Genomic DNA, 15,796 nt, shown 5'->3' on the forward strand with positions numbered 1-15,796 from the left:
TTGAAAAAAGTCTGTAAGGGCTTTGGAAACCTGTTGAAGTCATACAGCCAGAGAGGTGTATACAAATTAGGAAGGATAATTACTGGGAGTGGAAGAGAAAAAGATGGAAGGACTTCTCTGTTTGAAAGCATAAGATTTATTTTTAAATGATGGATTCATAATAATGAACAATTCGGAAGATAGCAAATTATAGTAGTTTTTTAAAATTTGCTCCATACACACTAGTTTTAAACACAGTTTGCTAATATTAGTTAGATTTTCTTGTATTAAAATTTTAGTTTTTAAGATAGGGAAACCTTTATTTGATGAGCATTTTATATGTTCATATTTATTTATGTTAATCATGCCTGCAAGAATTGTAATCAGCATAAGGCATTTGTTGTAGGATACTAACATCTAAGGGAAAGGGCTTCCTCCCCAGGACTTTCCCTCTTATTTTCTGGTAAGGTTGCTGTCTCCAAAGGAGACTAGACTGTCCTATATGTCAGCTTAACAATCCCCACCCTCTACTGTCCCCTCACCCCCACCCCCATCTGTGCTTGCCAGCTGCTACCATCCTCCATTTCTGCTAGTTCTCTTCATGCTTGTACTCTAAGCCTACTTCTTAATTTCACTTAACCAAGAAATTTACTTCCTCTTGGTGGCAGCATAGCCAAATAACCCTCTCAAACTGAATATACAAATTTAACCATATGAAAATGGCCATAATGCTATCATATCAGGTAAGACATCATTGGAACCTCTCTGAGGAGTGGGAGAGACAGATACAAGTCAGATACCTTCCGGGATCTTACATTCCAAAGTGTCTTCACACATAAAGGGTGAGGTAAGGGTGAGGGAGAGGCAAACAAGGCTCCGGAGAGGAGATGGAGAGCTCCAGAGTCAAGGATAGGTGTCCTGCAAGCAGCATGAAATAGTGGGGCTGGCCAAGGAGGGCCAGAATGGCAAGGAGGCAGAAACCCCCTGCTGCCCGTTGGTAGGATCGGGCGTTCTTCCCTTCTCAGCCTCAGATTGCTTGTCTCTAAAATGAAGAAGGGTGGCCCAGATCATCTCTTTACAGTCTAGTCTGTTCTCAATTTAATATTTTATTTCTATTGATAGCTGTTGTAATTTGCCAATGGGTCACTTGTAGCTAAATAACATTAGAGACTAAAGCATGAATCATATCCCTGGCCTGAAGACTGATAAAGACATTGGCAGAATCTGAGTGAACTCAGACTACTGCTTTTATCACACTCTGGCCTCCGGGGTTGGGATAGGCTTATTACTGTGCTCAGGAGATAAATTAGCAAACAACTAGTAAGCACCCACTGTGTACCAGGCACTATACCAAGTGCTATACAAAGACAAAAATAATTTTCACCCTCAACATGTACATATATGTATGAACATGTGTATGCATTATAGTAAATGCAACCAAAAGATTTAGTAGGTCTAATCTCCTGAAACCATTTTGTATAGTTCCAAAACCAGCCTGGAACAACCAAGCTGCACTGTTTATACAAGATTTCATAATGAGACATAGTAAAATTTTCAGGCATTCTGATTATGTGCTGAGTGTATAGACCCAACCAGGATCTTTTATGTCCAGGGTTGTACTGGTAAATGTTTAACAACTAGCTCTTCAAAAAAAAAAAAAAAAAAAAAAAGAATATTATGTACAACACATGTGCAAGTTTAATCATGGCAGCTAGGTGATGCAAGTGGGTAAAGTACTGGGCCTACAGTGAAACCTCATTTCAAATCCAGCCTCACTACATATGTCTCCTAGATCAAGTCCTTTTACTGCTGTTTGCTTCCATTTCCTCATCTGTAAAATGGAGGTTAGAATAGCACCTACTTCACAAAGTTATTGTAAGGACCAAATGAGAGAATATTGGTAAAGTGCTTAGCCCAGTGCCTAGTACATAGTAGGTACACAATAAATAAATACTTATTTTTCCTTCCTTTCTAATTTGCATTAACATTTAGGCAACCGATCCAGATTTGTAGCATAATTTTCTAAGTGTAAATGCTCACACTGAAAATATCAAAGCCTGTTAGCAATATGGCTGGGTCTCATAGCTTCTAGCTATGAGTTGGGAGGTGATGGAACTATATCTGAATACTGTATCTTTGTTCCTTTTTGTTGCATGCATGCTGTGTAGATAATGAAAGTGGAGTTAGAAAAAATTTTGTTTTGGTTACAAACCTGATATGCTTCCCCTCAAACTGACATGACTTTTAAATGCTAATGATTTTTAAAATACCATAGTTAAGAGTCTTCAGTAATATTTTGTCAATTTGTCAAACAGGACGTTCCAGTGATTCAGTACAAAACTTCAAGCACTATCTTCAGCTGAACGAAATATTATTGATCAGCAATCAAGAATTTCTTCCATGCCATATAATGGAACAACACTGGAAATTCTATATGGCAAGTGAAAATGGGCTCTTCTGAGATTTTGTGTAACAGTGGCATGTCTTATTTTGTTTAAAGCCTTAAATTTTGTTTGTTTTATGAATTGAAGTTCTAACTTCATCTTGTGAAATGTGATGAAATTATTTTGACTTAAAAATTCTGCTGTTAAAATTCCTGATGATTCTATGATATGACCATACTCATATTAGGAAATGTTGAATTTTTTGTTTTAATGAATTAAGTATATTTTTGCCACTGAAATAAAGGCATCTTAAAAGTGACTAAATCAATTCTTGCATTCTGTTTTTCTCATTCATATAACCAGATAGTATTTTGTCTCCCTCAATCTAACTCCCTACATTAATCTACTTTCATTTATGTTTTCTGAAATGAAAATTCTTTTGTGTGAGATAAATGGTATATCTGGAGAGTCTCAAGAGAACCAGACAGGTGAAGAACCCTTCTTTTTCCCGTTAACTCTACCAAATGCCAACAATCTCCTTTTACCCTTCCATTTATCTGGGCAAAGTTCTATCTCTGTTTCAATGGGACAGAGTCTATAGTACTCTACTCTGACTTTTCATCCTCCCTTACTTCCAAGTGTCATAGTTCAAGGATACTCGAACATTCTACCCTCAGCTACAGGGAAGACATGGTCACACTACTTTGATGGGCAGGGAATCACCAACAACTAACCATCCAGTAAAATAGAATATCACTGGGCTTTACCATCTTGCCTGCTATTGAATCCTTCAAAACCCCAGGCCCTTCTATTTGCCCTAATGCTATACTCTAAGGATCAACAGGCCTTTCCTTCTACTTGCAGATGAATCCATCTATGCAGTACATGCTGTCTTTCCATATGAACTTCTTGAGAGTAAAGACCATCTTGATTTTCTATTTGTGTCCCCAGCACTTAGCAGAGTGCTTGGCACAGAGCAACTGCTAATTTTTTTTTAAATTTAGTCATTCACTGAACAGAATTTATTACCCACCTTAGCTTATGGACAAATGTTAGATTATTATCAAATGTTAGGTATATTACCATTATCAGTGCTTTTTTATTCTTTTTTTAGTCTAGAACTATGATTTCATTACTATCAGGTATTCCAGAAACTTCTACTATTGAGGAAAATTAGTAACTTATTTGTTTGAAAATTGTAATTTTGGAGAGTTGCCTAGGTAACCAAGACATTAAGTGACTTTTCTTGTGGTTATATAGCTATTCAGGATTTAAACTAAATTTTTTTGACCAGCCTTCTATCCACTATGCTATATTATCTTATTATTCATTGATCTTTATGTGTGAGAAAACTACAATAACATTTTTGAAAATTAATATTTTAAGAGATTTCAATCTTTTTTAAAAATTACTTTGCATTATTATAATTTTTATAAATATTTCTCTAAAGAGGATAGACTAAACAATCCTAACAATCATTCTATAGTAAAATTGCCTCTAAAAAGCAGCTTCAGTCTGTGAAACTCAAAGAAAATTCTAGGATTGTCAGTATTTGCCTGGGACTAGGATCACATTTTAGGATGGGACAGGACTTCAAAGGCCATCTAGTCCAATTTCTGTCTACTATATTGTAATATTATCTTGAATTATATAATATTGTTAAGTATATTACAGTCATGTAATGGTCATAGCTTTGTAAGGAGATATTGAGGAAGTTCTTATTCTCTAGTTTGAGAGCTGATTTTATTATTTACAATGTGCCAGGTACTATGCTAAGCACAATTCCTCAATCATAATAGTAATTGTTCAGTAAATGCTTTGGGAGTTAAAATGAATTGTTACTTCCTACGTCCTGGGAAATGAAATCTCAACTTTGGTATTGGAGTGACTTTAGGCATGTTACAAATTTTTAGATCTCTCTTTCTTCATATATATACATATATATGAAGTCTAAATTTTTTTTACTAGTTTCTGAGAAGGTGCCAACCTACTTTAGTAGAGAAGTGCCTCATCTGCCTATATCATGGGGTCCAGTTCCTGTCTCTAAGACCATTCCAAGAGCCTGGGATGTCACAAACAGTAAGTCTCGATGGAGGAAGAATGTTAACTTGTAATTCCTTAATTTGAATTTTACATTTTCAAGTAGAAGTCTTATATTTGATCTATATCCCAAAAAACCCAAAATGTTTACATCTTAAGTTTTAGGTATAGATGTCGAAGAAACATATTTAAAATATTGACTCATTAAATTAGCATTAACTCTCTTCTACTCTTACAGTTATACTAATTGTGTCTTATAAATTACAACTGCCATCCAACAGTAGAGAAGACATTTTACCTGTCATTATTTTGACAAAATCCTAGACACTTACTAAGTTTTATTAAATGAATCAGAGATCCTATTACCTTTATTGTTTAAAAGGGTTTTTATTTCAGTCACCTGTCACAAAAAATGGATTCTAGAATTTGAAGTTCTCCCTAAATGGACAACCTAAGGTGCGAAAAATGTATTTGATCTTGTCGTCATATAATGATTCCCTAATATGTTGGTCTCTACCAGGATTTCATTGAAAACCTTTTTATGAAATGGTAATGTACATCTGCAATTGAATGCAATAATATACTATATTTGCATTTACTGTGAGACCAACTGGGACCCCACACAGTCTTAGAGACCCTTGATTCAAAAGACCACATTTCTCCAGAATGGCAAATGATTTTCTTAAAGCAGTTTTCATGGCAATTTCTATATAATGCATATGTTTTTAAGGAGACTTTGCAATCTCTTTCTAGGCAGTTTTCAAGTTTAAATGGTTTAATGTTACTTTGAAGGGTGCCATTTCTTATTTTTCTTCCCTTATAGCTTCTCACTTTTCCACTGTAATTGAACTAGCTCCCCTGTACTGGTGGTGAATGGCATAAGAATTAAACTCTCACCCACAGGTGCATAGTGCCTTTAAGAGTGCACTTTAAGAAGTATCCTTAACTAGGAATCAGATTAAGACATAACTGGGAAATATTTAAGAAAATAAAAAGAAATACAATTTAACAAAGATAGTGCTAATTGATAGTTGTTCTGCCAGTGAAACTCCCCTCTTTTTAATCTTCCACCCCTTCTTCTTGATCCTCCATAGACTCTTCTCTTTTTAAAATTACAAAAGTCACTTTACTCCCATTGTTGGACCTTGTTTTAACCCTAATATATCACATTCTATATCCCTTCTCTTCAGGTACCCTCCCATGTTATCATGTAATTCCACAAGAAAACAAAATAATCTATCTGTAGACATGCAGTTGGGGCTAGCTAGGTAACTCAGTGGATATAGCACTGGGCAAGTCATTTACCTCTATCTGACTCAGTTTTCTCATCTGTAAAATGAGATGGAGAAGGAAATGACAAACCACTTCATATCTTTGGCAAGAAAACCCCAAATGGGGATGGGAGAGTTTGGACATGACTGAAAAACAACTAAACAACAAGAAGGCAAGCTTTTGCCAGATTCTGTCTATAAAACCTCCTGTCTGCCTCTTCACTGTTACCTACAGCAGATTTCCATCTTCATTTAATCATCTCCTGGTGAATTTTTATTTTTTTTTTAAACTTTCAATAGCATTTTATTTTTTCCAAATACATGTAAATATGGTTTTATTTTCTTTTTTATATAAGTATTTTATTTTTCCAAATACATGTAAATATGGTTTTATTTTCTTTTTTTTATATAAGTATAACAAAAAAGAACATTATTATGTGTCCAGCAAAACATCAACAAGGATTCAAAATATAAAACAACAAATACCAATTTAAGAAAATATATATATTAGTAGAAAAAATATATTCATGAATGTCTGTCTTTTCTTTACTTCCTTATAAATTATTCTTTTATTCTCTGTTGTGAACCTTATTTACTTTATTCTTTTTTCCTCTTTTCATCCCCACCCTCATCCCAAAGCAGGGTATAATTAAGAAAAGATATATTTATATATACATACACATACATACACACACATAGACATATACATACCTCCCTTTAATCCCCCCAAGCAAGCTACAGTTAAGAATTTATGTATACATATGTAGATATATACACACATAGATACATACACATACAAATACACCAGATGCACACATGTTTTTCCTATACCTGCAGACTTTTTCATTAAATTCTGCTCCATTACTTGCCTTGCTGTTACTTAATCTTCCCCCACCCAAGGATCCCTCCCTTGTTTTCTTCCCTCACCCTTTGCTCCCCCATCCACCTAACCCTCCTCCCTTATTTCTTTATAGTTTTTTGAGGGTGCTATACCCTTTATGTATGTGTGTAATGTTGTCTATTGAACCTTGGGTTTTCTTCTAGAAACAATCTGTGAATTCTTTCAATTATCTATGTTCAGAAGTTCTCTTCCATTATTTCTTCATTATGCTATTAAGGTTTTTTGTCTTGTCACATTCTTCTAAGAGACTTATAATCCTTGGATTGTCTCCATGCAACCTGTCTTTGAGATCCATATTTTTGCTTTCATAGTGAGCATATTTTCTTTTAATGATTTTTGCTTCTCTTCTTCTGTGTGTTTGCTTTCCCAATCTTTGTTCTTTCTTTTGTTTCTTCGATGAGACTTGCCACTGCAGATTCCAATTTTTCTATTCTGCTCATTGTTTTTGCTGTGCAGGATATAAATTGTATTCTCATCATTCTCATTTCTCCTTTGAACCACTCAGGAATGGTGTTTTGTGTTTTAACATTCCACAGGGTTCTCTCTCTCTCTCATAAAGTGTTGGATCATTTGGCCTTTTATTACAGTATGTTAATAAGTATCTGAATTCATTTACAAGATTTGTAGACCATATTTCCTTCTCTTGTTACTAGTTTTCCTGTTGATTTATGTGCCTGTATTCAAGATCTTTGAGTTTTCTTCTTCCTGAAATCTTTGTTCATTTTAGCCTTCCCCCTCACTTCTTATCACTCACTTTCTGATTCCCTCCCCTCTGATTGTGGTTTCCTTGGGATCTGGATCTTAAACATCTCAGCTTCCTCCTCCTATACTGAGCAATTCACAGTTCACCAGCCTATCTCTTCCTCCACTGACTTTGGAATAGTCAGAACTGGCCAGAATTGGATGCTGCTCTCTTTCCCTCAAGCTTAGTAAACTGTTGCAAAGCACCCATTCCTCTCCCTATTCCTCCCCTCAAATATCATATTCCGATGTCACGTTCCACCCTCTCTGTTCGTTAGATTTTTGGCCCATCCTGGTACCATCTCTGCTAGCAGAGATGAGCAGATGCTACAGCATTTTCCACCCTGGAAGTTCAGAGTTTGTAATACTGATGCTCTCAGGTATAATTTCTGGCAGGTTATTGTTCTCAAGGGACTGCAACTCCTTGGCTATCTGTTGCAACTAGGGTACACGGATATTCCTGAGATACAATGATAATTGATAATAATAATAGACTTCATTAATTAGAACCTCAAGGTTTGCAGAATGCTTTACAAACATTTCATTTGATCTCACAACAATCCCAGAGTTACATACTATTATTATCCCTATATTACAGATAAGTAAATTGAGGCAGGCAGAAATTAAGTGACTTGCTTAGGATCACATAACCAGTAAGTTTCTGAGGCTAGATTTGAAATCAAGTGTTCTTGATTCCACATCCAACATTATATTCACTGTACCATCTAGCTATCTTCTAGTTGGCTACTAGAGGGTAACTTTTCTCTCTTTTTTTCTTTTTTCCTTCCTCCCTTTCTCACTTCTTCCCTGCCTCCCTCCCTCCTTTCCTTCCTTCCTTCCTTCCTTCCTTCCTTCCTTCCTTCCTTCCTTCCTTCCTTCCTTCCTTCCTTCCTCCTTTCCTTCCTTCTTTCTTGACTTCTTTCCTTCCTTTCCTTTTCTTTTTCTTTTTTAAATTAGAGCAACTCATAAGACACTGGAGGAGAGAATGTCATACCAATGACATCACAATTTTTTTGAAGTATTTAAGTGTAAATATAGTTGAGCTAGAGAACACATCTTCATAAACTAAATAAGGGAAATATTTTCTGGTCCTCTTATACCCTTTTCTGCCATGCTCCAGGCTATTTTCTCCTTGAGTATGAGCTGCCGAGGTGATGTGTTATTGGCAAGAAGAATAACCTTCTTAATATGAATCAGCAAAGGAGAATCAGAAGAAGCAGTCAAGTAGATAAGAGAATCAGAGGACCATAGAACTAGACTTTTGGAGAGTTCAAAATGGACTTCAAAGGCCATCTAGTCCACCCTCCTTCATCTTCCAAATAAGAAAAATCCAAGAACGTTGTCACTCATATTAATCATCAAAAGGGGGTAGAGTTTGAACCCAGCTCCTCTAACTCCAGAACCAGAGCTCTCTCCACTGTATATCATTGCCTTGCAGCAAAAGAAAGATCAGTTTCAAAAGAAAGAGGCAGTGGTGTTTTAGAAAGGAGACTGTGATCCAAAATGAGAATTTCAGAGTTCAGGATTTTGAAAGTGGAACCATTCTGGGTGATGGTGGGACCTTGCATGCAACCATTCCTCTGGTTATCTAAGATAAAGTAGAACTGGAAGTCACTTCAGTTGAGGAAGTTGGTGGACTGGGAAGTCATAGTATTATTGTCAACAAAATTTTGAAATCACCAGTGGATGCTTAAGTAGAGAAAAAGACTATGAGTCAAATGTTAATGTTTCTGGAATGTTGCAGAATGATGTGAGTATCCAGGAGAGAAGTTTATAGAATCCATGACAATGAGGACAGGATGATATAACTAGGGACATTAGCTTCTATGCAGGACAAATTGCTAAGAGGAGGTATCAAAAAAAAGGTTGCAAATAACAGTGAAAAGCAGGAATATATGGTCTCCTCTTCTTGACCTGTGAGTCAAGGCATGATGGATTTATAAGATCTTTTGTATTTAGATATAGAAAAGGCTTTAGAGTTTTCCTAATCTTAAACTTCAAAGAATTCTAAGGGATGACATTCATTTGAAATGATGGTTTGTGAGCCCTCCATTAATCTGTCTACTTTTTTCTAGTCAACCAGAAGATACAATTAGTTCAAAGCAAAGGTATTTAATAAAATAACCAAGTAAAAAGATCTGTAATTGAATATTTCCCCAAATAGATCAATGCACAAATAGATCATCAAGAAATCAAAATTTAGAGGGCCATACATAAGGAATATATATAAATAGGAAATTCATTTCTCTGAGGCTTCAGAATGATAACATTGCTTATTGGTCTTGCTCCTCACTGGGTCCAAAGGGCTCATTAAGCTGATTCCTAATTTACTAGATTATGATAGAAGTTCCCTGATAAGAGCAAGCTCTTTAAATCATAGCCGTCAAACTCAACCAATAGAATTCAGCCAGAATGTTTACAGGTCAAAATTAAGGCTTTATATATATATATATATTTCTTTATCAGAGATCAAACAGATCAGATCAAATAAAATAAACAGATAACTATCTAACTTGGGGTTAACCATTCTTGAACAACACACACACACACACACACACACACACACACACACGCACACACACCATGATTTATGATTTTTCTGAAGAAAATTTTGAGCTAGGATAAAAGATATCCTATATAGGCAAGATCAGTATTGTCCACTGAGCTCATATTCCTGGTTTTTTTTTTAATGCATATTGCTTAAAAGTGATATCTATGTACTTTATTCTGACTAGTAAAAAAGGATGGTTTTCTTACATCTATTTATTATCTTTTTTTTTTCCTTTTGTGAAGCACTTGGGATTAAGTGATTTGCCCAGAGTCACACAGCCAGGCAATGTTAAGTGTCTGAAGTCAAATTTGAACTCAGGTCCTCCTGACTCCAGGGCCTTGCTCTCTCCACTGTGCTAAATTAGGAAACAGAAACCTAAAAAATTGAAGAGATCAAAAGGCTATTCACCCCATCTACAAGAAACAATAATTCAGTTTAGTTCAAAGAGCATTTATTGAACATTTATCCCTAAAACCAAAGAATTATAATCTCAAAGAAAAAACCTCCAAATACTAGAAAGTAAAATATACCCTAGCATCTCTTTAAAAAGCCTAAATAGAAAATTACTGATTTTAACTAAAAATGAAACTACTTTCCTCTATTAAATAATGAAGACAACACAACAGCATTAGAATATAAGAATGACAATCTTAACATAGTCTAGGAAAAAAGAAAGTCAAACTTAATAACTTAAAATCACAGAATCTGAGTGAAAAGTGAACTCAGAGGTTCAACCATCCAACATTTGCTGGCTTGTTCCATCTTCATATGGCCTGTCTCTAGCATTCTCACTGTCCCAGCTACCTTCTTCTGAGCATTCTCCAATTTGTCTATGAGCTTTCTAAAACGTGATCCTCCAAACCCTCTAGATATGGTCAGCCCAGGGCAGGGTGCAGCCAAACAACTGTTCTAGACACAGTGTCTCTCTTAATGCATCTGAGGAAAGTATGCTTTCCAGCCTTCTCCCAGACTTGTCTCTCTCTCCAGACTCCTTTACTAATTCATTCAAACAATTTTGAATCCACTTAACCATTCCATCACCCCGCCCATATCTCTCCATCTTGTCATGACAGAGCTCACCAAATGCTTGGCTAAAATCTAGGTATACTGTGCCTATTACATCTACTGTGTTCCTGTAAGCAGCAAGTTTAGGATTTGTCCAAAAAGGATATGAAGTTATTCCGATAAGACCTGTTCTTCAGGAAGTCATGCTAAATTTTGATGAGTACTATTTCCCTTTTTAATTCCTTTAATGATTTATTCTAGCATTTTGCTGAAAATACCTCACTAGTCTGAGGTTTACAGATTGTATTCTTTTCTCTTTTTTTGAAAACTAGTAGGGGCAGCTAGATGGTGCAGTGGATAGAACATCATCCCAAAGTCAGGAGGATCTGAGTTCAAATTTGGCCTCAGACACTAAGAACTTCCTAACTGTGTGATCCTGGTCAAGTCACTTAACTCTAATTGCCTAAGTCAAAAGAAAATTGGCTTAATAGTTGTCCTTTTGCAGGACTTCTGTACCTCCCCTACTCCCAAGATCTCAGGTTTACTGTCAGTAATTCAGAAAAAGACGAAACAAGACCTCTGATTGTTTTTACTACACCCTAGGATGTGAAAGATCTATGGCTGGTAATTTGGACTCATTGAAGTCAAATTGTTACCATCTTCTCATGTCATCAGCTCCTGTTTAAGAAATTTTGTTCTATCCTTCCCAAGTCAAAAAAGTATCCTTAGAGACCCTCCTCATCTCTTTGTATACTTCTCATCTCAAGCTAGGGATTGAAAAAAAAGTGAGTTTCAGAAAGAATTGGTGGAACCAAAAGAACTGTGACTGATAAAAGTAGGTTGCCACTCAGAGTTTCCAGTTTCCCAAGAGGCTATCCCTTACCCTCTGAGGAAAACAGACCCCATCCAAACTGAGATTCTGATATGATAGATAGCAAGCAGCAAGGGGTTGGGGTAAGCAGAATAGTACTGAATTTTGTGAAGATAGAAAAATTGGAACTAAGCACATTGGAAGCAGGGTCATCATAAAAAAAATCTATAGTTATTGCTTGAGAAAGACAAAAGACAACTGAAGGAAAAAATGAACCAACATTACAAGAAATGTTTCCTGTTTTAATTTAGAGATTAAAATATAGAATATTTCCTTAATTCTTCAAGGTTTTTTGATGTTGTATCTGAAGTATAAGACTCAAAAATAAGTTAGCAAAAAGGCATATTGTAAAAAATACTAATTTTATATCGCAAATTTAACACTGTCCTTCTGACAAATTTGTGTACATACATAAATTAAATATGCATGCAGTTTCTTCATTCAATAACAAATGAATAGGGATTTATGAATATGATTATATAGAAAGATTTCTCTAACATAATTCAATGAAGCAACATTAGCAAAGCAAAATTGGTGAATAAAGATGTACAAAGTCTCATACCAGACCTGGACATTGCAACTGTTTTCTATATAACAAGATTCTACTAGTATTATATTCCAAAAGTATACTTCTTAATACTAAATGTGTAAAACAAAAAAATAAACTCCTAATTTCATGCAAATATGCCAAAGTACAATTTAAACAGCAACCATAAAATATGTTCTAGGAAATCCAAAAACTAGTAATTTACTACTTTTATTCCACCTATTCAAAATGTTAACACCAGTTTCTTTAACACAACCTGCACACAATAGAAGTTAGCATTTGTGCAAATTTTATATTTATTTTAGAACCAACAAATTGCTACTATCATCTCAGGGTGAAAAATACTTTGCAAGAAAAGAAAATGAGTTATAATTGCCTGGAGAAAATGAAGATAGCACAAAAATCTCTGCAAAAACAAAAATCTAGCAACTCCAAGGATCTCCCACATAATTCTGAAGAGCATTTGACGAAAAAATTAAGATATCAAATAGGTAAGCAAATAAATTAGAATTCTTTTTTCCCTTATTTGATTGTATGTATTTTCTCTGTCAACTTGTACAATAAAAGAAAAATTAGTTACATCTGGGTACTACTTTTATTAATACTTCTTACTGAAACATTATACTATGAAAATCTTTTAGACAATCTGTACAAAGCAATATCTCTATCCCAATTGGAATAAATGGAAACAATTATCCACATTGAAATTTGACACTATGAATTTAAACATTATGTACAGAATTATGGTCAAAACAAAAGTTATATATAATCTAAATCATTATCATCTACATACTTTATATGGTTTTGACTTTTCTTTTGCCTACTTATGGCTGAAATTGTGGGTGAACATTTTTCTGTAGACATCACAAAGGTCCTTGAAATGCAAGATGGAAAGTTGAGTTGTCCATAAAGCAGGGTTCACATCAACTAGCATTAACTTTTTTTTTTCCAAGTTTTTTTAGTGTTCAGCTTGTGGGGATAGTGTTCCAATCCCCTGAAGGCAGTATTTCCTTCTGAACTGAAAAGTACTCTGAACAACTTTTTCCACAAGCTTAATTGGCTGATTTATCCAAGGTTATAGCAGGAGAGTGAAATGTACCACTCTCACATCTAGCTCTAGTTTGGGAACAAAAGTTCGGCCTAGAATCATAAAAGAATGCTGAAACTTGCAGAGATATCAGGCCATGATGGAAAGTTAACTTCATTGTTTATTTCCTGTACTGGCTGTCAGCCTTTCAGCCACTTCCTTTTGAACAGTCAGGGTCATCTGTGTTCTGCCATAAACAACAGATCCATCTATTTTAGAAATATTTTCAAGCTATTTAATGATCAAGGAAGTAAACATATAGTAAGACAGATTGTCAATAACATACTCTTGGAAGATCATCCTTTCTTTGAAGGTGATCTGGAAAAGTCTTTTCTATTTTAAATGTTAGCATATCCCTATGTACAATTCTCAGTTTTTCAGGTGCTTCATCAGATAGCATCTGTAACCCAGGAATAAAATGAGTATTCTTTTCAATCACAAGAAGATCAGCTACTTGAGCATTAAGAATGACTCTTGTAATGCTACTTGGCCCAAGTCCCCCTTCATAAAGTTGACCATTTTTCAGCTTGCCAGTCTTTCACACAATCTTATCTGTCAGCCTCAAGCCCAGGAGAAAGTTCTGGGATAGCTGTTTCTGGGCTCAGAGTTTAATGATCTCCCTGATCATGGGCAAAGTAGAAATATAGGCTGGAGAAAAAACAATAATAGAATAAAATCACAAAATGATAATGTAAAAATATATGAGAACTCCATAGAACAAGAATAATGAACCTAAAGATGAGATGTAAAATATGGTCTAAAGATTATAATGATCCTTCCAGAAGAATATCATTTTTTAAAAAAAGCAACCTAGTTACAATATGTCAATTATACCAGGAATATCAGAAGCACTTGGTAAAGTTAAGATTCAGATAATCCATAAGAAGCCAACAAAAAGAAAATTCAAATTTTAATCACCAAGCAATATTTAGTTAAATTTCACAACTTGAATAACAAAAATAAACAAATAAATCTTACATACTGGAAAGAAAAAATTCTTCAATCTCCAAGAAGAAAAAAATCAGAATAACACAAGATTATTTTGTGACTACAAGAAAGCAAACAGAAAATTATTATAGGATTTTATTCTAAAGAACAAGAAAATAGCCTGCCACCCCAAAATAACATCCTTATGCCCAAAACATCAAATAAAATAATTGAATATTTAGTAAGAGGAAAGAATTTGAATCATAACTTCAAAAGAACCCAAAAGTAAATAAAGTATTTAACTTGTAAAATGAATAAACAGCAGGAAGTTAAATACTTTCAGATAACAATGAAAGAATAATAAATGAAATATTTATTTTCATGCAGCTAGGGATAGATAATGTAGAAAGTTTTTTGATTTTCTTTCTTTCTTTTTTTAAAACATAGCTCACATATTGAATTTCAGAGATATAGCAAATAGTATCAATGTGCTAAAGAGTTGAAAGTGTAAAGGTGTGATGGAGAAAAATAAGATGAAAGTAGGTAGAAGGAAATTAATTAATATTTCAGTGGGTAGAACTTTATCTTTTCATTAATGAATCAACATTACAAAGTGTGGGCTAATTCAGAAGAATGACTCATTTGAGGAGAGGAAAGTATGAAATAGGGATTCATAGGTTACAAATTATCAGAAATTAAAGAGTAAAAAAAAAAAAAAGAGTTTTTTTTAATTTGAACCCTTTCCAGATGGTAGAAAGTAAAGATAGAATATTAGAGGGCAGAACACAGAGGAAAGAATGAAACTGAGGATAACCAGTATAAAGGGAATAATCGAGCAGTATTGCACAGTTGAACTCACAAAAGTGAGAAAGGAACAAAAGTCTTGCAATGAATTTTTCCTTGTAGAGTTGGACACTTCAGGAGATTATTCTTATAGGAGTAATTAGTTGGATATCCAGAAAGGCAGGGATTGGAGAGATATAACAGTTCATAGATTCAAAAGGAAGATGGCATGATATCAGAAGATATAAACAATTGGGGGAAAGACAAAGAACAGTACTTGACTCCCTTACTAAAATTATAGTACTCTTCTCACCATACCCTACTGTTTCTATCAAGAATTAGCACTTAGTAATAGATTCTAGAGAACTCTAGAAAAAGTAAGGAATAAGAAAGAAGTGAAAAGAAAACATTTTCTGGAAAAGGAAATTACAAATTAATATCACTGAAATAGAAGATTGTGTGAGTTGGATGGACAGGGAAGATTAGACATTGAACTCTCTGAGCTGGGAAAGGGAGGAGTTAACCAGTAAAAGAGAGAAAGAATATGCACTATAATAATAAAAGTACAGGGAATATTGGATTGAATATGGTAATAAAAGGAAACTGAGCAGATTGAGATTATAAGGAAAACAGACTTACAAATTGTTCTGCCTTACAAGAAGAAGCAAATCAATATAAATACAAAAAAAATAAAGAAAATTATACACAT

The 15,796-nt window shown here is 34.5% G+C and overlaps 1 protein-coding gene and 1 pseudogene across 1 annotated transcript in view; one reads left to right on the forward strand and one right to left on the reverse strand.

Moving 5' to 3' along the window:
- Positions 1 to 2,675, forward strand: part of ANKRD31 (ankyrin repeat domain 31) — a 187,962-nt gene extending 185,287 nt beyond the window's left edge. The window contains exon 25 of the mRNA XM_051971339.1: positions 2,295 to 2,675. Coding sequence (XP_051827299.1) covers positions 2,295 to 2,440 — 146 coding nt within the window. The 3' untranslated portion in view covers positions 2,441 to 2,675. The remainder of the gene's footprint in view (positions 1 to 2,294) is intronic.
- Positions 2,676 to 7,713: 5,038 nt separating this feature from the next.
- LOC127544630 (dimethyladenosine transferase 1, mitochondrial-like) overlaps positions 7,714 to 15,796 on the reverse strand; it is a 51,609-nt pseudogene continuing 43,526 nt past the window's right edge.

This window comes from Antechinus flavipes, chromosome 1 (assembly GCF_016432865.1).
Source record: "Antechinus flavipes isolate AdamAnt ecotype Samford, QLD, Australia chromosome 1, AdamAnt_v2, whole genome shotgun sequence".
Classification (NCBI taxonomy): Eukaryota; Metazoa; Chordata; class Mammalia; order Dasyuromorphia; family Dasyuridae; genus Antechinus; species Antechinus flavipes.